Raw genomic sequence first — 21,086 nt, 5'->3', positions numbered from 1 at the left:
CATGCACCATCATCATTGCTTCATGCACCATCATCATTGCTTCATGCACCAGCATCATTGCTTCATGCACCATCATCATTGCTTCATGCACCATCATCATTGCTTCATGCACCATCATCATTGCTTCATGCACCATCATCAAGTCATGATTCATAACTTCATGTATCTGAATGCATCCGATTCAATTGTTGGGGTGTGCAATCTTTTTCTTAAAAGTTTAAGCGCCGCGATAGTCGAGTTTTTTAGCGTCACCAGTTTTTCTGTGAGTTGGTTTAAAAAAGCCAATTTTTAAACCCTGTTCTCACCCAAGTGTGAAGGGCGGCGGGGCGCAACTGGCGGCGGCCAAAAGTTGCTGAGAACCAGCAGACCAGCGGCAACCTTTCTGCTGCAGTGGCCGCCGATAAAGCTCAGCGAGTTCAACTTTTCTGCGGTCCCTGGCGTAGGTAGCACGATGTCATATGGTCCCGGGCGTAGGTTGCAGGATGTTGCCGGTAGTGAGAACCATGCACCGGTGGCCTGCGCACCCAGAATGCATTTCTATGAATGATTTGCAACCCAAAACATTTCCATGAGGGGTTTGGCACAATAATTTAGTAATACGCTGACTACTACGCGCGTTCACTACGACCTTGGCCCGGGAACATATGCTATATTTTAACACCACACATAAAAAACACTGCTGTCTAGGAGCAGAATATTCCTTCATTAGGTGATCACTGCAGGTACTGTAGACGCTTACAGGAGCATACAGCCTTCTCGGCTACTGCCGATGACTGCAGGCACAACATCAGCTGTTCACGGTGAGATGAGAACTGGGTTTAAAACATACGTGGCTCTCAGCTGGACAGCTTGCATGTCACAATCATTGAATACAAACAAAACCGACTATTTTCATGATATGAAGTTTTACAGGATTTCTATTTTCATATAATAAACTTGGTGTACAACAATCAAATTCTTTAGATATCCGTATTGGGTAAAATTTTGGTGGTCGAATGCCTACTGGGGAGTCCGCCACCCTAACAAATGTGTAGGCCTACTGCATCATTTGTCCATCTCCTGATGATGCGGAAATTACAAAAATAGGTGTCAGCCAGCTCAAACACGCTGGTCAAATAAAACATACTCAAATACATAAACAAACAGACACCTTTATTGAAAAGTTAGAATGATGAATGTTGTATGTTAAATACAAATGAATTTTCTATGGAAAAAATTTGTTATTACCCGTGCAACACCGGGTATTCAGTAGTATATACGTATATAGTTGAAGGGAAAAAACACAAAAAATAATTTTCTGGTTTTATCATGTATCAGTATTTTTTGTATCTTATTTAAGTTGATTAATTAGATTTTAATTACATTTATTATTATTACATATTTATTACATTACATTTTAATACTATATTAGCAGCTTTTTTACTCAGTAAAAATTAAAAGAACTATGTATAAGTAAAAAAAAACTCGCACAAAATTTCTAGTAAAATTTTTCAAAAAGTATCGGTATCCTTCTACCATTTGCAAATGTTTTCGATGTTTAAGATGATCTGACTGCCAGGATGTTTTAAGATTTTTCTATCATTGCGGTCATTTTGATGTTTGTGATCTGATTGTTAGGATGTTTCAAGATTAAAATAGATAAAGCTTGGTCATCCCACGACCAAACGAGCGAAGCGAAGTATGAGAGTTTTTATGATAAATGCATGTGCACACAACTTACGAAAAATTATTCATCAACAATGAGACAAACCCTTGTCTCGAAATTACATCAACAAATTTAACCATCGTTTTGTGGAATAGTTAATGTATAATAACGTTACAAAACACATATAAGCCTATTTAAATATAATACCAAGTCTTTGTAAGTTATCGAAATTCTCTTAAAACTTACCCATCTGATCGGATTATACACAAATAGACAGATTTATTAGGACGAAAAGCGTCTCAAAACGCTTGAAAAGCTTGGTTTAATAAAAGTTAAGACCGGAAATTGAAACGCCGGGCGACAGAGAATAGAACGATCAAGTCGTGCGCATTTCGCGAAAAAATAACGTGCACATTTCACCAGTCAATGGCATTGTCGACGGTTTCTGTAATTAACGTAAGAGTACTGAAATCGTTTCATTTTTGCCGATTTCAAACTGGCATTTTAGACACTTGAGTACTTTGGTATTCTAACTGATGTCCAACGCAGTGTAAGTAAAGGAAATGACGATATTTTTTCTAACAATTCTTATGAGATTATTACGATATTTAATTATAAGTTTGGATGACTACAGAACAATGACTACGTAGTACAGATTTTCTAAAAATCTATATAAATATCACAACTTCTTGATATCGCTAACTATGACGTTTTTAAATGTAAACAAAATTGTGCATTGGTTTTATATTATTACTATATTAATAATATTGATTATTCTAATAATATCAGTGCATTTTATTTCTAATATTGGCCAATATTGCAATTCTCCTATTGCCGGGGAAGAGAAATAAACATATAATCTTTTCCTTTCATTATTGCTGTTTGTTGTATATAATAACACCCACACCCAGTACATTACAGCTACCATTGCAGTTATCCTATTGCACTGCAGTGCCATTTGACTGCTAATATTGCATTTCTCAACCATCAGTACCCTTTCTTTTTTTCCAATATCACTTTGGTCGTGGGCCGTATGACAGTGGAATTTCTAGTGGTTAAAATGCTCAGATAAATTGAAAGTGCAATTATGATGCCTGTAGTTGCAAAGAGACCGACGGAAGAGGGAAGCAAAAGGCTGTTACTTTAAAGCAATAGCTGATACCAATCAACTATAACAATGATAACAACTAGCGAGGTCATTTTGCTGGTATTTTTCATCTAAGCATTTTAATTGCGATCAAGTTTTATCTATTTGAGTCTAGAAACACCCTAACAATCAGATCACAAACATCAAAAACGACCGCAATGATAGAAAAATCCCTATATTTTCTGATGAAATCTACAAGAGAATTTAGCAAGTCCATGTTTAATTGGTTCATGCCACTGTTGCTGTTGTATACCCAGTTCATGCCACTGTTGCTGTTGTATACCCAGTTCATGCCACTGTTGCTGTTGTATACCCAGTTCATGCCACTGTTGCTGTTGTATACCCAGTTCATGCCACTGTTGCTGTTGTATACCCAGTTCATGCCACTGTTGCTGTTGTATACCCAGTTCATGCCACTGTTGCTGTTGTATACCCAGTTCATGCCACTGTTGCTGTTGTATACCCAGTTCATGCCACTGTTGCTGTTGTATACCCAGTTCATGCCACTGTTGCTGTTGTATACCCAGTTCATGCCACTGTTGCTGTTGTATACCCAGTTCATGCCACTGTTGCTGTTGTGTACCCAGTTCATGCCACTGTTGCTGTTGTATACCCAGTTCATGCCACTGTTGCTGTTGTATACCCAGTTCATGCCACTGTTGCTGTTGTATACCCAGTTCATGCCACTGTTGCTGTTGTATACCCAGTTCATGCCACTGTTGCTGTTGTGTACCCAGTTCATGCCACTGTTGCTGTTGTATACCCAGTTCATGCCACTGTTGCTGTTGTATACCCAGTTCATGCCACTGTTGCTGTTGTATACCCAGTTCATGCCACTGTTGCTGTTGTATACCCAGTTCATGCCACTGTTGCTGTTGTATACCCAGTTTTGGAGAAGTTTAAACACGCGTTAAGAGAAAACTATTATGTAAAAATAAGTGCCTACCTTCCTTCTTGAAAGCGCTGCGTAGAGATTTAAATTTGGAAAAGTCAGCTTTGGAATATTCTTCATCCTTCGTCACCTCAACCGCTGTAAGTATGTAAGTATGAAGTAAGTATGACTACAGACTAGATTTAGTAGGAGTAGCGGTAGGGGGTTTGGTACGGGATCCTGTTACTTCACAAGTTTTCTAGATAGTATGAGAAAGCCAGATATAGCTTTCTAGCGTTCTAGCAAACCTTCCAACATAGGATGAAAATACCATTTTGTCATTATCAAGATATGCTGTGAATAATAGAGTGTGTGGTAGTATGCGCCTGTACAAAAACCAGAAAAGTTAAAAACACAACAGGTCCCATCATTGAAAGCAGGCAGCAGGTATTTCTAAACAGCTAAAGGCTATGGCTATTGCTTCCTCAAATGTTGATGGTGTACAGAGTGCACAGGACACTAACGGAGTTGATTATTAACTATGTACAACACCATCAATATAGAAACAGTCGTTGAATGGTCAAATTCTAAAATATTTTATCAGGAAGTATAGATGTATGATTTTGTTGTTGCTTTAGGTGATCTGACTGCCAGAATGTTTCAAGACTAGAATCGAAAAAATTTGAACGCAATTGAGATGCTTGGAGGAAGAAATGTGCCTAGATGTTCCCAAAGATGACATGAATAGTCATGCACATAGTTTATAAGTAATAGTCATGCACATAGTTTATAAGTAATAGTTATGCACATAGTTTATAAGTAATAGTTATGCACATAGTTTATAAGTAATAGTCATGCACATAGTTTATAAGTAATAGTTATGCACATAGTTTATAAGTAATAGTGATATGGTCTCATCAGCATCAGGTAATCATGCTTACACAGCCTTTAGAGGAAAATCTTTCAGTCATTTAAAAAATTTATAGCGATTTATTCGAGGCTATATTTGAAGCTTTATTCCAAACAATAAAGCAACAGATGCAAGACAATGAAGAGACACGTTTTACTGCAACTTGAACGCACTAGCTGATGTCATAACGGGGACAATCAAGGGGCATTTTTGGGAAAGTTGAATAAATTCAGTTAACACTTTTCATGTTTCAACTGCACAAAACACCTTTCTCATGATATGAAATTTTAGAGAATTTTCATTTTCATATAATAAACTTCGAAACAAAAATCTAATTCCTAAGATATTACAAATGGTATAAAATTTCGGTGATTGATTGCCTACTAGGGAACCCGCCACCCTAAAAAAATGTGTGGGCCTAATGCATCATTTGTCTACTTCCTGGTAGTGTGGATATGACAAAGGTAGGTGTCAGCCAGCTCAAACACAATGGACAAATATAAAAATAATCAAAGACATAAATAAATGCCTTCATTTAACATCTATACTTCCTGTTAAAATCTTTCAAAATTTGACCATTCAACGACAGTTTCTGTATTGTTGGTGTTGCACATTTAACAGTTAGAATAATAGATGTTGTAAGTTAAATAAAAATGAATTTTCTGTACAAAACCTTTCATTACCCATGCAACACCGGGTATTCAACTGGTATATATACGAGTATTACATATTTATATACAAATATATAATATATATATTGCAGTATATATACCATAATATATATATACTATAATATAGTATATGTAGTTTACACTGCAAAGTGCTCAATAATTGAGTCAACAGAACTGTGTATAATGTTGATTAAAAACTACTACAGGTTAAAGACATAGTTGATATCCACATGCCGACACGCTAGAAAACACCTAATTGGCTCAATAACATAATTTGATAACATCTGTACACATATACTATAATTTTATCAGATAATAGTACTAAGCCATCAGCTTTATAAAATAATTTTATAGCTTGTACATTATACATTTTAGTCATTCTAAGTGAAGATCGCAACACGATTAATAATAATAATAAACGAATAATAGTTTCACGCAACACGATTGCGTGAAACTATTATTAGTAATGATTTTAACTTGTAGTTTTTAATAAACTTAATATACTATAATATGTACGTTATATTATCTCACGACCAAACGAACGGAAGCGAAGTTTGAGAGTTTTTATGATAAATGCATGTGCACACAACTTACGAAAATTATTCATCAACAACGTCGCAAACCCTTGTATAGAAATCTCATCAACAAATTTAACCATCTTTTTGTAGAGTCGTTAAAGTATAATAACGATACAAAACACATATAAGCCTATTTAAATATGTTACCAAGTCTTTGAAATGTGTCGACATATTCTTAAAACTTACCCATCTGATCGGATTATACACAAATAGACAGATTAATTTGGCCAAAAATCCTCACAAAACGCTTGAAAAGCTTGGTTTAATAAAAGTTAAGACCGGAAATTGAAACGCCGAGCGACAGAGAATAGAACCATTAAGTCGTGCGCATTTCACGGAAAAATAACATGCACATTTCACCAGTCTATAGCATTGTCGAATTGCCGAAGGTTTCTGTAATTAACGTAAGAGTACTGAAATCATTTCATTTTTGCCGATTTCAAAGTAACTGACATTTTAGAAACTCTTGAGCGCTTTGGTATTCTAACTGATGTCCAACGCAGTGTAAGTAAAGGAAATGACGATAATTTTTTTTCTAACGATTCTCATGAGATTATTACAATATTTGATTATAAGTTTGGATGACTACAGAACAATGACTACGTAGTACAGATTTTCTAAAAATCTATATAAATATCACAACTTCTTGATATTGCTAGCTATGACGTTTTGAAATGTAAACAAAATTGTGCATTGGTTTTATATTATTATTATATTAATAATATTGGTTATTCTAATAATATCAGTGCATTTTACTTCTAATATTGGCCAATATTGCATTTCTCCTATTTATATAAAGCATTTCTCCTATAATCTTTCCCTTTCATTATTGCTATTTGTTGTATATAATAACACCCACACCCAGTACATTACAGCTACCATTGCAGATATCCTATTACACTGCAGTGCCATTTGACTGCTAATATTGCATTTCTCAACCATCAGTACCGTTTCTTTTTTTCCAATATCTCTTTGGTCGTGGGCTGTATGACAGTGGAATTTCTAGTAGTATGTATATTACAGTATATATATACACTACAATATTACAATACTTCTATATTTTATATACTAGCTGAATGCTCGATGTATAAGTAAAGATACCACACTAGAGTCTAAACAATATGCGACGTATCTCTCATTTATGACAACCAATCACAGACTAGGAATGCAGCGTAATACTTCTAATACCATTGTTCTGAAATTAACTAGGTGAATGATATTTTCGTACATATAAAAATAATGCATGACTATTTCAGTAATATTTTTCATAACAAAATAGACAATCAATTATGTAATTGGCTGGATAGGTTAAGATTTGGATAGGTATGTGCATCGACTAGTGTATTTTGAACACAAGCATGTCTTTCATGTTGATGTGCAGGTATGGAGACCAGTACGTTACCTGCGTGTAAGAATTCAGGTAACTCGAGTTAAACTATCAGCGGAGCGTAAGGTTTGGCGCAGAGCCAACTTATCTGTAGTTCTTACATGACTTCTTGGTCTGGATAGTGACAGGCACGATCTCATTATCAAATATTCCGTTCTTGGCTGCCTGCTGACTACGGGTATAGGATAACACGGCGTACTCATCTTGCTCTTCCCTAGTTATGTTGTGCTTTTCTGATGTATTCTCTCCGCACATACCCTGCGCAATGAGTCACAAAATATTTGAATGGACATTCATAGGCAGAGCTGATGGACAGAAAAGGACAGGTGTTTGCAAGCATGAGAAAGAGAGAGTGAGAGGGAAAGATAGGGTGAGAGAGAGAGGAAGAGAAGGAGGGTGAGGGGTAGACGGGAAGGTGAAAGAGGGAAGGAAAGAGAACGAGTAAGGAAAGAGAGGGAGTGGGAGAAACAACAAGAGGAAGACAAGGAAAAGAAAAAAGAGCAGGAGATGGAGAGAGGCCAAAACAAAGTTCACTTAAAACATTTTATGAGAGGGCTGAACTCATATAAGTTATCTGGCTATATAACGCTATTTAAGATATCTGAATATCTAAGACATCGGGCTCTTTAAGATATCTGGTTATAAAAGCTATTTGGCTATATAAGGCAATCTGACCATATAAGCTATTTAGCTATTCAAACTATCTGGTTATCTAAGCTATCTGAATATCTCAGACTGCTACCTGTCATATAGTTACTGTGAATGGGGGTTGCCCATAACGAAGTGGGGTGGACCCCCAGTTTCTTTAGCGGAGAGGGACTGCTAATACTAATAGCAGTACTAGTAATATTACTAGTCATTTCTTTCATGTGTGAAACTCATCCAATATACTTAGACAGGTTGAAAGAACAGTTTCCCACTCTGCAAGCACATTTTCTCAGCACGACTGATTTAAGTAGTTTATAAGTAACAATTTACCAAAATAAGAACTAGCCTTGTAATACAGGCAAATACATATGGCATGAGTACGTACCGGGAAACCATGAGGGAAATATTACCAAGCAAAATTCACCTAAGCTATGACGGGTATTTCACCTAGTATTCCAGATAGGTGCATACATTGAAGTTTCCAAATTATGCATGGCCTAAAAATAGGAGATGTTACTTGTGCTGTTTTGGTGATATTTAAACAAGTTTTTAAACCAAAACAGCAATGTAAGTGATCTTAAATCTTGCTGACTTTCTCATTAGCACTATAGTAATAGGCTGCAGCACGTAGTAGAGTGACAATCTTTCAGCAGTGTGCACATAAACCATTCGCTTTCATAACAACACAAGACTTTGTGTACTTCGCCAGAGAAGGCCAGCCATTTACCATGTGAAATTGGTTATAGACGTCCCAAAGTCCATCGTGCACGATTCCATCGACTAGCTTCACACCTCCATATGGTGTCTCACCTCTCTTCATGTAGTAGGGTACATTCGACATGCTCTCCATTCCACCAGCCACCATCACCTCCTATCAAAAGATAAGTAACTGTTGCTCCTGTTGTATTGCTTATCTGAGATCTGCTACCAAACATTGTAGTTGTTGCAGCAATCAGTGATGTTTCTTTATGAATAATATTTTCAGCATCTTCTGCTTCTTCAGCACGAATGTTTTCATTTCGCAATTTTGATTTACCAGGTTCATTGGGATTGTGTTCTCTTGACGCAACTGTTAAGTATAAAAGTGCTACCAAGGGCTGGTTCACACTATATCGCCGTATTGCAACGTTGATGCCACAATACTTCTGTGATCGTCGATGATAACCATGTTGACACTATCACATACCCATCTGCGTTTGCGTCAGGAAATACTCCGTGACGAAGTGTTTTCATTTATCTTTTTAATTTTTCGTGAAGAAGCCTCTTTGTTTTCGCATGCCGGAATCAAAAACTAATCCTGCAGCAAATATCATAAACAGATATGAATAAATCACTCTATCCGCGACCAGGAATTACCATCGCCGAGATGGTTCACATTGAAAGGCGGTCGTCGATGATTGGTGAAATACTGAGAAAGTTTGACAGCTGCAAACCTTTCCGACGTGTCCGCCATGCTTCGTCGATGCCATCAATTTATGGTTCACATAAACAATGACGCCAAATGAGAAACGCTGACAACTGACGATATAGTGTGAACCGGCCTTAAGGCATTCATCCATAAGAGAAAATATAAAATCTATTCAGAAATATTTAAAAGCATATTATTATAATACTCCAATCTTGTAATCTTGAAACGATCACATTTCAAAAACAAATATAGGCAGTAATAAAAGTGTTTTATAAAAAATTGCTACGTTTGAGTCTCATACTTGTGACTTCCGAATTACAAAGTTGTAGAATAATCTTTACTATAATAATAGTGGTGTTTTGTGATGTTAACACACTCTATTGTGAGGGTAGAGTTATAAGAGCAGACTCACTACAGCTTATTTACCATGTAAAAGCAGGTCAACTTCACGCAATATCCGGATCAATTGACAATCTTACAACTTTTGTTTTCCTAATAAATGTGCCACTATCTATCAGATTAGAAACCCAAGAATTCGTCTTTCCGTGCAGTAAGGCAATTGTACTCAATAAGCGCGTCTATGAATTTTTGTCGTGAAACAGTTTGCATTGAAATTGATAGAAATCCTGAGCATCGCTGGTCTTGATACTCGTTGATCATAAAATTTGGAATGAGCGACCTTGTACTGAGAGTACAACAAATCGATAACAGGAAGTAACAACAGTAGTAAGTACTGACTGAAAGTTGGAAACGCTGAAAACAAAAGTGACCACACCTGATGACCAAGGGCTATACTCTGGGAAGCCATCATAATTGATTTCATGCCAGAAGCACAGACTTTATTGATAGTAGTGCAAGGCACCGATGTAGGCAGTCCAGCACCTAGCACAGCTTGTCTAGCAGGTGCTTGTCCAGCGCCAGCCTGAACAACATTCCCTAGGTAAACCTGCATAAGCATGGCATACGAACATCAACAGTAATTGGCTACTACTAAATACCGGCTGCCAGAAACTAATGACGCAGAGGACTCAGTAGAGAGCATGAAGCTAGCACATCTGGCTATCTTCAATGATGCTCTGATGGTTTAATGTTTGTTTAAATCATTGCTTTTGCACGAAATGCAAAAAAGTGCGCTTATTGGTTACAGTATTAACCAATGAAGCATGAGCGGTACAAAATGCCTTTAACAAAATAATACCAACATGCTGAGCCTAGGCCTGTTGCTACTAGCAATGTGTGACTAACAATGACTTATACATGGCTGCGAATCATGAGCCCATATAGACACATATTTGCCTGAGCTAAACAGTCTCAGATAATATTGGCCTGCTGCAATTAGAAGCAGTTTGCAATTGCGAAAAACTACAAGGCTACGGATATGTTCTGACAATCACTACTTTTAATCAAGTATAGAGCGTGTTTAGATGTAAGTGGAAAAAATTACTTTCGAATGTTACAATGGAAAAAATATAACAGAAACTGTGGTTTAAACTTGCAAATAGACTCCTCAGAGATAAACATTAATAAAACTAACAACTAAGTTCACAAAAAAACACTAAAAAGCGGTCTAGTGTGCTGTGAGAGACCGTCAGGTGTGCCAAAAAATGACAGACAATAAGTATGTGTACAAATGTTCCAAAATAATGAAAGGGAAATGATTAGTGTGTCAGGCTGGTGAGTCAAATGTCACGGATTCAAATTTTGTATGTAGCAACCTTTTATTGCAATCTCCAACCATGGCTTTGGGCGAACACAGCTCTTATAGCAAAGATTAAATCAAGAAACCTTCAATTGCATGAATAACCAAGCCATTTCTGTAAGTTTACCTCTTGAACATCAGATGGCTGGATGCCAGCTCGCTCAATAGCTGCCTTGACAGCATGGGTGCCGAGGGTAGGCGCTGGAAGAGCTGACAAGGAGGACCTGAATGATCCAATTGGAGTTCTAGCTGCTGATGCAATTACCACCCCCTGAATAACCAACCAAGAGCATAGCCAGATGATTAATGCTAGAGTTTAGTGTTTAGTCTGACATAAATAAAAATGTAGGTAACAAAAGAAACCAAGAAAGTTTCTAAACACAATGCAAAGTGAGGGGAATATTGAGCTATTTGCTACTACAGAAGTAGCTAGGAAATGCTAAACAACTCGTGGTAATGATCAGGTGAATAATTGATTTGTGATATCAGTGTGATTTTCAAAGACAATTTCAAGGCTGAATCAGTCTAAACAGCGTAAATTGACTTACATTATGACCAGTTGTTAAAGTCCTGACAGATTGAAACCCAGTGTACTGTAACAAAAGAAACATTTATAGACATAGACATATACATGGATCAAACTACAGTATTAGAATTGCTACAAAACTAGTCTAACCAATCATAGAACACGCAATGGGACTATATGATGTTACAAGACTTTCAACTGAGCAGTATCACTTAATTTTGGGATTATTTCAATAATCTTAGATTATTTCTTACGATATGTTAAAGACATCCTTTTCACAAGCATACAGGAGTCTATAAAATCAGAACCTATTAAAGACATAGAATGACCCGCCCGCAATGAGAGTGCAGTCAAGAGAAGAGGTTATGAAGGTGAAGGTTGTAATACATACATCTGTAAAGACAAGTTAGTGATGTTAATGAAAGCTAATGGACACGGTGGTAGAGGAGTGTTGAGATGTTGATATAGTTGGTGAATGTTTTACTCATGAAGGTGCAATAGAAGTAGCAAGAGAGGAGTAAAGTCAGAAGCAACAGCACCTGTGGTTGAGAAGTCATTATTGGTCCAACCATCAGACTCTGGGAAGTAAGTAGCAATGATAGTACTGGTAGCGATGGTCATGATTTGAGTGGTGGTGATGGTATGGAAAGTACCAGTGCAGCAGTAAAGTGGAAGGTGGCGTTTGCGAAGGCGTAGAGTCTGATGGGCCAAGGTAACAGCCCATGAAAGCAACCCTAATGTAGTCATGTAATGTACTAAGTAAGAATAAGTAAGTAAATTGAGTTTCTTGGTAGTTATGGTACTGCATAGCAAAAAAGAGTTTTTTCATTTAAAGTGAAAGACAAAGAGTATGTTGCTACCTTGAATTATGAGTGGTCACGGAACCTGTGAGAAGTTTATAAAAACAGGAGATTCAGTAGTAAAACTAGCATGTAGAAGTGGGAAGACAGCGAAAGGCTTTTTGAGATTATCACACGTAAGTTGCTTTTCTTCATACAACATATATAGATCAATAAATTTGTAACTAACACCAATAAATCTCCATTTAGAAAATAATTTATTGTTGCTGTCTTCTTTCTGACAGGTAAAAACTTGTGAAAGCCTATTGGGTTAGCTTCAGTCTACGATTAAATAAAACGTTGAACTCTTTAGGTTATACCGGTAAAGCAACGCGTTAAATTTAAAACACAAAAAACTGCAGATATATTAAAATTAATACTTCAAGCAAAATATTGTGTATGTTTAATAATCTACATAATAACAATACAACATTAGTGATCGTGTTAGCAGAAATATACCAGCAATTGCCTTGTGCGTTGCAAATATCTATCCATTGCTACGGGAATTATTAGCCTCAGACTTTGTTTGCACTTCTTTGCATAGTTTTAGAATAGCTTTCGTATTTATTATAGAACCTGGGTTATCGACTTTGACGAGCCGAGGTACATCGTCATCAACATCTCGCCATCGCTATTGGGCGGGTAGTCAAACTTCATCAGATGCGCCTTTTCACATTCGGCCGTGGTGAACCATCTTAACGGCTCGAGTGATAAAGACCGTAGAAGCAGTTCCATAAAACTACCTCAACATTCAAGCGCTTCTATAAACTCCGCACTCAAACTGTATACACAATGAATGTTTCTGAGAACAAAGAACTATTATCATAAAAACTTCCCAATCGAAAACCCAGGCTATACAGGCGAAACATCAACGCTTGATATTGAAATCGGCAGCTACTCCAACTACCCAGATAGATTCATTCTGCCAGTGTTCGCTTTATGGACTTGTATACGAGTATCTATGTGTTCCGAGTATTTTTGGCAATATCATAACTGGCAAAGTAGCAAAAAGTTTTAACCGTGCTTATTACTGACTAGCTTTCTTAATAGGTCATGTATGTATGCCCACGGGCTAGCCGGGTCACGCAAGATTTTCGCCACGCATATACAAAACAAAAACAAGATTGTTGTTTTTGTTTTGTATATGCGTGGCGAAAATCTTGCGTGACCCGGCTAGCCCGTGTGTATGCCTTTGCTTATATTGTTTATATCTCTTATTGACTTTTTCATATCCAGCTTATGTGTAACTCCAGTGACTTGCACTGTCATCAAACATTTTATCTGAACTGAACAAGACAGGAATTATCGTCATGTTTTAAATAGGGCTATAAGGTATCTTCTTACTGTGAAACAGCTAGTTGCGCTGGATGTCTGAGTTTCACAGTGTCGGAGCTGCGTCTCAGATCAGATTGTTCTCACTGAGAGCCTCTAAAGGCAAAAAGACGTGAAAACTCAGTTTCAAGAACCTTTTTTGTTTATTTTTTACTTTTTTTTTAATTCTTTATTATATATTTATTTATTGACATATATACATGTAAAAATCTCTCCGGTTAAATCAAAGAAACTAAACATCTGCACACGCGACATCCCCTCGAAGATCCCTAGTTGTTTTTGGCCAAAAGGAGTGAAAATATTGCCCTGATTTTATAGATGACATGTACAATTCCCTATTTTGTCTTGTATCGTGTGGGTTATTGGAAAGAGTGAAAGTGTTTTGAATAACACCAGAACTCAACACTTTGCAACATAGTTTTATTCGGGCATCTTTTCTAGGTTCTTGTAATGATTTTATGTTAGTGCTTTCCCTAATTGTGAAACGCTTACTGGTGATCTTATGTGGTAAACAAATTTTAGACATTTATTTTGGATTTTTTCAATCTTCTTGATATCTTTTTTTAAATGTGGGTTCCACACCTGGCAAGCATATTCAAGGCCTGATCGTATCAGAGTCTTGTATGCCACTAATCTTGTCTTAGTGTCAGCTGTTTTAAGAACTCTATGTAACATTCCTACTAGTCTGTTAGCTTTTGATGTAATCTTATCTATGTGTTTTCCCATTTTAATTTACTACTCAGCTCAACTCCCAAATATGGATTGTAGTCAACATTTGTTAACTTTACATTATGTAAATAGTAGTCTTGCTGAGATTTCAGTTCACAGATGGAAAGAACTGAACACTTTGAAGGATTAAAAGAAAGTTGCCAGATGCGAGACCATTCCTCGAGTCATTAAATCTTTGTTTAAAACTGCACTCTCACTTCTTAAATTGTACACAAGGGCATCATCTGCAAACAGACAACATTCCGACGTTATTTTGCCTGGCAAGTCATTCACATAAACAAGAAACAGAAGCGGACCCAAAACCGATCCCTGAGGGACCCCAGAGAGAACATCGCAAAAATGTGATTCAACACCCTCCACTGAAACAAATTGCTTCCTACTAATTAAAAAACTTCTAATCCATAATATAAATATAGGGTGAACGCCAAGGCTTTTTAACTTAAATAGCAATTTCCGATGATTTACTGAATCAAAGGCCTTTGAAAAGTCCAGTATCAAAACATCTGTGATATGATGTTTTTCTTTATTTAAAGCTAAATCATTGAAAGTATGGACCAGTTGTGTCTCACATGATCTGTCTTTATGGAAACCATGCTGAGAGTCACACAATATTTTGTTTTTATCAAAATATTGTGACTATCGTCTAAATAACTTTTTATTTAAAATCGACTCATTCACAAACTAATTCAATCAAAATTGCATTACCTTTTCGTTTCAAATGATATCTATTAATTTAAATCACTCGCTAGATGTACACAAATCAAATCTAAAATCACCAGACGATAGTTTGGTAGTATCTTACAAATTATTGAGTACATGAACATCTAAGAAGCAAAGCAGATGTTCCACAAGATAGGGGAGGTGATCATAAGCTTCCTTTTTTTCTTTTCATCAGTTAATCAAATAATAATGTTATATATAGTAATGTAAACAAGTAATATTAATACGTAGACGGCCGATAAAGTATTTCTTTCCTTGCATCGTATCCATGGACTGGTTGGGTAGAGACGATTTTATGTATCTTGACGTCAGAGCAACGGTGAACAAAAATAAAAGCAAAAAAAAGTATTGGCTTGGTTAAATAGTTCGAACTCTCAGTTTATTATTCACTTGCTGCCAGTACATTTAAGAAAGGACTATTTGAAAAATTTGATCCAGCTAGAGAACATCGCCTCCGACACACAAATCTGCTTTTGCTGAAAATATTTTATTGTAGCTGAGGTTTTAGGTATAAGCGATAATCTGAGAGCAAGCTTGCCTAGCATTTGTCCTATTTAATTTAGTCAGCAAAAGAAGTCATTTCTTATATAATAGGTATGATTCTACCGTTTTAGATGTAGTAATCCTAAAATCATTATAATGGTATAATAATAATAATTTATAGGTCACTATTAGGTAACTCGTATGTATATTCTGACTAGTCCGACTATTATTATTATTATTATCACAAAATCAAGTAGATGCATATCGCAAATTAACCAAGAAGATATAACAATCAAATGTCTAAATTGGTGGAAGGTCAGGACATCTAACGGTTAAATTGAGAGACATAATTTTCACGAAATTACTTTCCACCATTTTGCGATTGATTTTCATCAGCAATGTGTCTGCAGCAATCAAAAACATCAACCAATGAAAACATCGCTGACAAATCATGCTAGGCTAACATTAGGCTGGGTGTTTTAATACTAACATCATAATAGCTGTACTACCTTCTAGGATAATTTTACAAGGACTATGCTGTTTGGAATAACATATACTTCCATTTTGTAACCGATCAATCATTATTCACCAGTTTGGATCGAAGATTTTCCAATAACAATTTGATTTGCTTATCAAGTTCAAAACCTAAGTTTATTTTTTCAAATAAATCCAAAATCACTTTTGCACTTGTTCATATCAATGGTATACAGTCTCCCAAGGATAGCCGACGGCTCTCATATGAGCGGGGTTTAATTATCGAGCTCTGTTGGGATAAACCCGAACACGGCACCCGAACAAACAAATATGCTGAATAAAGCCCCTTGTAAATTTACAAATATTATGAACTATAGTGGTTATTTTACTTATCTGTTGAATTCATTTGGTTGTCAAATAAATATAGTATCCCAATATTGTCACCATTATGGTCAGTCAGTTGCCATTCGCAAGCATTCTGACTGAATGAGCTAATGAAACGATAACAGCGAGTCGTGTTTTCCAAAACCTAACAAGGCAACGCGGCCGCCCCGCGAGAGTCATGTTTGCTCCGAAACCCAGGCTAGCACAATCCTAACATAGCTCTATCATTAAACCCCGTCCATATGATCGCCGTCGGCTATCCTTGGGGGGGGTTGTATATCATTGTTCATATCAAATGATTTAACTCAAGTCATTACAAAGGGGATTTGTTTCAAACATAAATCTGATTACGAAATCGGATTTTTTTTTCGTGTTCTTGATTTACACAAGTTTATTAGTGCATCTATTATACTAATATTATGTAATACACAATTTTTTTTAGTTTTCAACAAATCGACTATAATCTGTGAGCTAGTACATGTCTCAGATTGTGCAATATAAGAATAATCTTCGTCCTTTGATTTTTTCCTTCACTAAAAGTCATCTAATAGTTGTTAGGATAGGATTTACTCCTAAAATTGTGAACTGTTTAAACGGTTAATTGGCGGTTTATTTAATTTCATTTCTGGAACTATTATTTTATCATTTTGTAAATTAATTTCTTTTGGTATTTATACCTAGATAATGGAATCAAGAAACTGTAAATAGCATTCGCAGGGTTTTATTTGTTGTTTAAAGAAAACTATTTTAGTCTGTTCTGACAATTTATATTTTTTCCTGTCTCATAAAGGAACTGCTATACAACCTAGTCTTTTTCTGTCGACATGAAAAAGTAAACTTGTAAAACCTGATCAAAAACAGAAGTAGTTGTTTGTAGCTTTCATTAAAGCTTTTGTTCTGAATATTCTATTGGCTGTGAAGACCACTGAGGACATTTGCAGTAACTTAAAATGCAGTAAAGATTTTTGAGTGTGCTCTGAATAAAAGTTTTTTTATAGAGAAAGCAAAGAGCATGTAGCACAATACAGAAACACAAAAAAGACATCGCATACTTATTTACTAGAGTTGTCATGGGAACATATCTGATCCGATACCCTTTAAACTGAATCAATACATTTGCAATCAGTTGTTTCATTCAGAATTAGAAGTTGTTTTATACAATTTTTTGCTGTCTGCATCACTTCAAAATGATAAACTACAGCCAAACCATGACTTACAAGACTCCCATATTTGGAGCTGTCTGATTTATAAGCCATTATTCAAGTCAGCTTTGCTTGCCGTGCTAACCGAATTTTGTGTTACCACTGGTTGTTTTGGGAAAACTGCTGTTACTCATATGGCGCGCTCTGCGAATAAAGCCTGGTGTACATCACAAGTTCATTCTACATCACGTTCTCTCTTTTTCATCTACATCGATAGTGCATCTGAAACAGTTTTTTGAGTCATCTTGTGACTAAAGCTAGCAGCAAAGAAAAAGTAATTGATGCTGTCAATACAGTCATACCTCAACCTATGAGTTTAATGGGCTCCGGGATCAAGCTTGTACATCAATTTTCTAGTATCTTAAATCAGTTTTTCCTATATAAAGTAACATAAATTAATCCGTTCCCAAACTCTAAAAAACCCTAAAACAGGATATCACAATTGAAAAGATGTTTTAACTGTTCTAGTTCACCATCTTTGCTCACCAAGTAACAAAAAGCATATCTGCACTAAATAGTAGCATTATGTGCAGTACCGTATGAAGTTCTTCCGAGACAGACTAGCAGTCTTGAGAGACTTGATAGCAACTCGGTCAGTGCGCTATACTTGTGTAACGCTACATAACCCAAACCTTAAACTTAACTTGAAAAACTTACCATGCTATATACACACTCAATTCTAAGATTTATTCTTACGTTACATGAAACTTAATTCAAAATATTTTTTACTTTCTTTCATCTAGGCTCTTTCTGCTTGACTTTTGACTCATTTTCACCTTCACTTTTAGCTGGTCTTTTTAAAACTTCTAAACTGATTGACGAAAAACACAGTGATGCCATTCCCGTAAGTGGTGCTCGCTCACTCAGCCACATAGAACCATCTCATATTTCAAATTTGTTCTATATTGAGGTATGACTGTACAAATAAAAAAACAGTTAATTGATAAACTTGATCGGTTTACTGGTCATTGGTTTTGTGAAACAGTATGACTGAAGTACTTCTACAGTTAGTATCATTCTTATAAAAGTGGCAATCAAAAGTACACATACCAAAGAGAAAAAACAACAGTTTGGTCACACTTAAAGTTTTTATGAGAAGGAAAAACTTTTGTTTGTGTTGATGGAAAGAAAAAACTGGAAGAAATATGTTGACAGAGGCTATGACATGCGAAAAAACTAAAACTATCTATATGAGCTTGACATAGGAAGACATCCACTTCGGGAGACATTACAGAAGATCTTTTGAAGGCAAGTCGAGAAAGCGAAGAGAAGGCTAAAAGGCAGAGTGTGATTATTAGTGCTGCTACTCAAGTTGCAAAGGAGTATCTCACACATATTTTCTTCCCTTATCTAAATGTAAGACCATCTTTACCGTAGACGAAATACGGCCATAGAAGATGTTCATAACAGCAAAAGGGAAATGCTGCCAGGTCATAATCTAATGAAGGATTATTTTACTCACTCATTGTTCGCTAACACTAGTGGCGCTTCCTAGATAAAATCACTGCTAGTCTACCACTCGGCAGATCCCTGTCTGTCACGCAACCTTTTAAAGACAGGCTGCAAGTTATGTGGAGGGACAACCCTGTACCCTGATTTACTAACAGTTTTACTGAATGGGTAGATCTTCTCTTTGGTCTTGCAGTGACTAGTTATCTTCGAGATAAAAAAACTCCCACTGCAAGGATTTGCTCATTCTAGACAGTGCTCTAGCCCATTCACCTACATTAAAAAACAAAATTTTTGATGAGTTCAAGTTCATTCAAGTCATTTACCTAATCCATCAAATTGATTCTTATCTCACATTTGATGGATCAAAGGGTTGTCGCTAATTTCACGTTGCTTTACACTAAGCATGTTACTGCTGCTTCAAGATAAGTTTCAGCACTAATATTATCTTTTGAGAGTTCTAGAAAGAACATTATAATATCGTTATATGCCTACGCATTATTAATTTAGCAGGGCAGGGTGTTGAAATGAAACTCTTGAAGCCCGGATAAAGGAAGTTATAGATGGAGGTTGTTACAAAGAGATTTCATAAGAATAGAGTTCCAAGACAGAAATGTTAAAAAAGATTGTGCTCTTTGAAAAATTGACAGGTCTGGAAACAGCAATTAAGATCTGCAAATAGATTTATGATCGTAAAGAGGAAATGTCAACAGATGAGTTAAAGAAGCTACATGAGATGCGAGATATGAAGGCTCCCTTCTCTTTGTATCCTTCGCGTTTGTGGCTATTTGATAACCGTTCGCTTTTTTCTGTTCTTTTAGTTTTCTGTTTTGCAATAGTCTTCAGTGCCTCCTAATCTGTCTTGAGTTTCATGTTTCTCAAATGGTTTTTGAGCTTGTCTCTTTCTCAATGGCCTATTTTTCTGCTCTCTAAAGGCTTTCAGTTTTTGGTCTTCAATGAGTTTCAAGCTTGCATATCCTTAAAAGTTGACTTGCAACAAAATTCATATTACAGTTGTTTAGTATCAAAAGATTCACCAGGTCTTACTCTGCTGTGTTGTAGGTGCACAATATGTAGAAATGAGATTACAAACTTTTAAAAGCTCAAAAACAAACAGTTAATCGCCGCCATCACGAAAACGCCGTAGGTTGGAATCCCTTTCCAAACAGCTCAAATGGGACATAGCTGAACACGATGCTTTTGTTTACACTTTCATGCAACCTCATTCGTTGAAATGTTTTCACAAATATACTTCTCGCATTCAATAAAACGATGTCTATTGTCCTCAGCTGTGTAATTCATTATTGTAATGCTGTGAATTATTGTAAAGAAACTAATCTACGGTGTATTCATGATGGCTGCATTAACTGTTCGTTTTTGAGCTTTTAAGAGCTTGTAATCACATTTTCACATATTTTTCACCTACAATACAACAGAGTAAGACATGGTGAATCTTGTTGATACCAAATAATTGTAATGTGAATTTTGTTGCAAGTTAACCTTTAATGGTCCATCATTTCTTATTCAGTAAATATTTGCTCTTATGGCAAAGTTAAATATGAAATATTTAGTTTGTGTCGTTGTGGTATGTCACTGTTCATTTGTAGTACAGCTGTGAGCATCTAAATTGCATATATCCTTATGTGACTTCTATTATATTTGCTAGAATTAGAGAGTTTGCTAGGACTCATTTATTTGTGAATCTCAAAATTTGTTGGCTTTTGTTGAAGTGATTTAGAACTTATTAGAGATTTATAAAACTTAGTAATAGAATAGTATGTTAACCTTACTAACTATAGTTACCTACAGTAACTTTAGTGTATTTAGTGGCTATTACCAGCGATATACTGTAACGTTACAATGTACAATGTGTATATACAGTAGCAACAGTACATACCATAAGGAGTTCTGACATTTGAGATAGATATATAACATAAACATTGAGTTTAACATAAATGAATTTAGCTTACTAAACACACACTTG

The 21,086-nt window shown here is 36.0% G+C and overlaps 2 protein-coding genes across 5 annotated transcripts in view; one reads left to right on the top strand and one right to left on the bottom strand.

Moving 5' to 3' along the window:
- LOC137407929 (uncharacterized) overlaps positions 1–12,864 on the bottom strand; it is a 52,219-nt gene extending 39,355 nt beyond the window's left edge. The window contains exons 1-7 of the mRNA XM_068094315.1: positions 12,789–12,864; positions 11,513–11,557; positions 11,092–11,235; positions 10,041–10,211; positions 8,585–8,728; positions 7,311–7,467; positions 3,739–3,822 (exon numbers count right to left, since the gene is read on the bottom strand). Coding sequence (XP_067950416.1) covers positions 3,739–3,822; positions 7,311–7,467; positions 8,585–8,728; positions 10,041–10,211; positions 11,092–11,235; positions 11,513–11,557; positions 12,789–12,824 — 781 coding nt within the window. The 5' untranslated portion in view covers positions 12,825–12,864. The remainder of the gene's footprint in view (positions 1–3,738; positions 3,823–7,310; positions 7,468–8,584; positions 8,729–10,040; positions 10,212–11,091; positions 11,236–11,512; positions 11,558–12,788) is intronic.
- Positions 12,865–13,273: 409 nt separating this feature from the next.
- Positions 13,274–21,086, top strand: part of LOC137408515 (zinc finger protein 561-like) — a 38,491-nt gene continuing 30,678 nt past the window's right edge. For all 4 annotated transcript variants that reach the window (XM_068095071.1, XM_068095070.1, XM_068095072.1 and 1 more), the window contains exon 1: positions 13,274–13,388. The gene's annotated coding sequence lies outside the window, so the exon portion shown is untranslated. The remainder of the gene's footprint in view (positions 13,389–21,086) is intronic.

This window comes from Watersipora subatra, chromosome 11 (assembly GCF_963576615.1).
Source record: "Watersipora subatra chromosome 11, tzWatSuba1.1, whole genome shotgun sequence".
Lineage (NCBI taxonomy): Eukaryota > Metazoa > Bryozoa > Gymnolaemata > Cheilostomatida > Watersiporidae > Watersipora > Watersipora subatra.
Note: the sequence above shows the minus strand (reverse complement) of the source record. Positions and strands in the feature narration are given on the sequence as shown.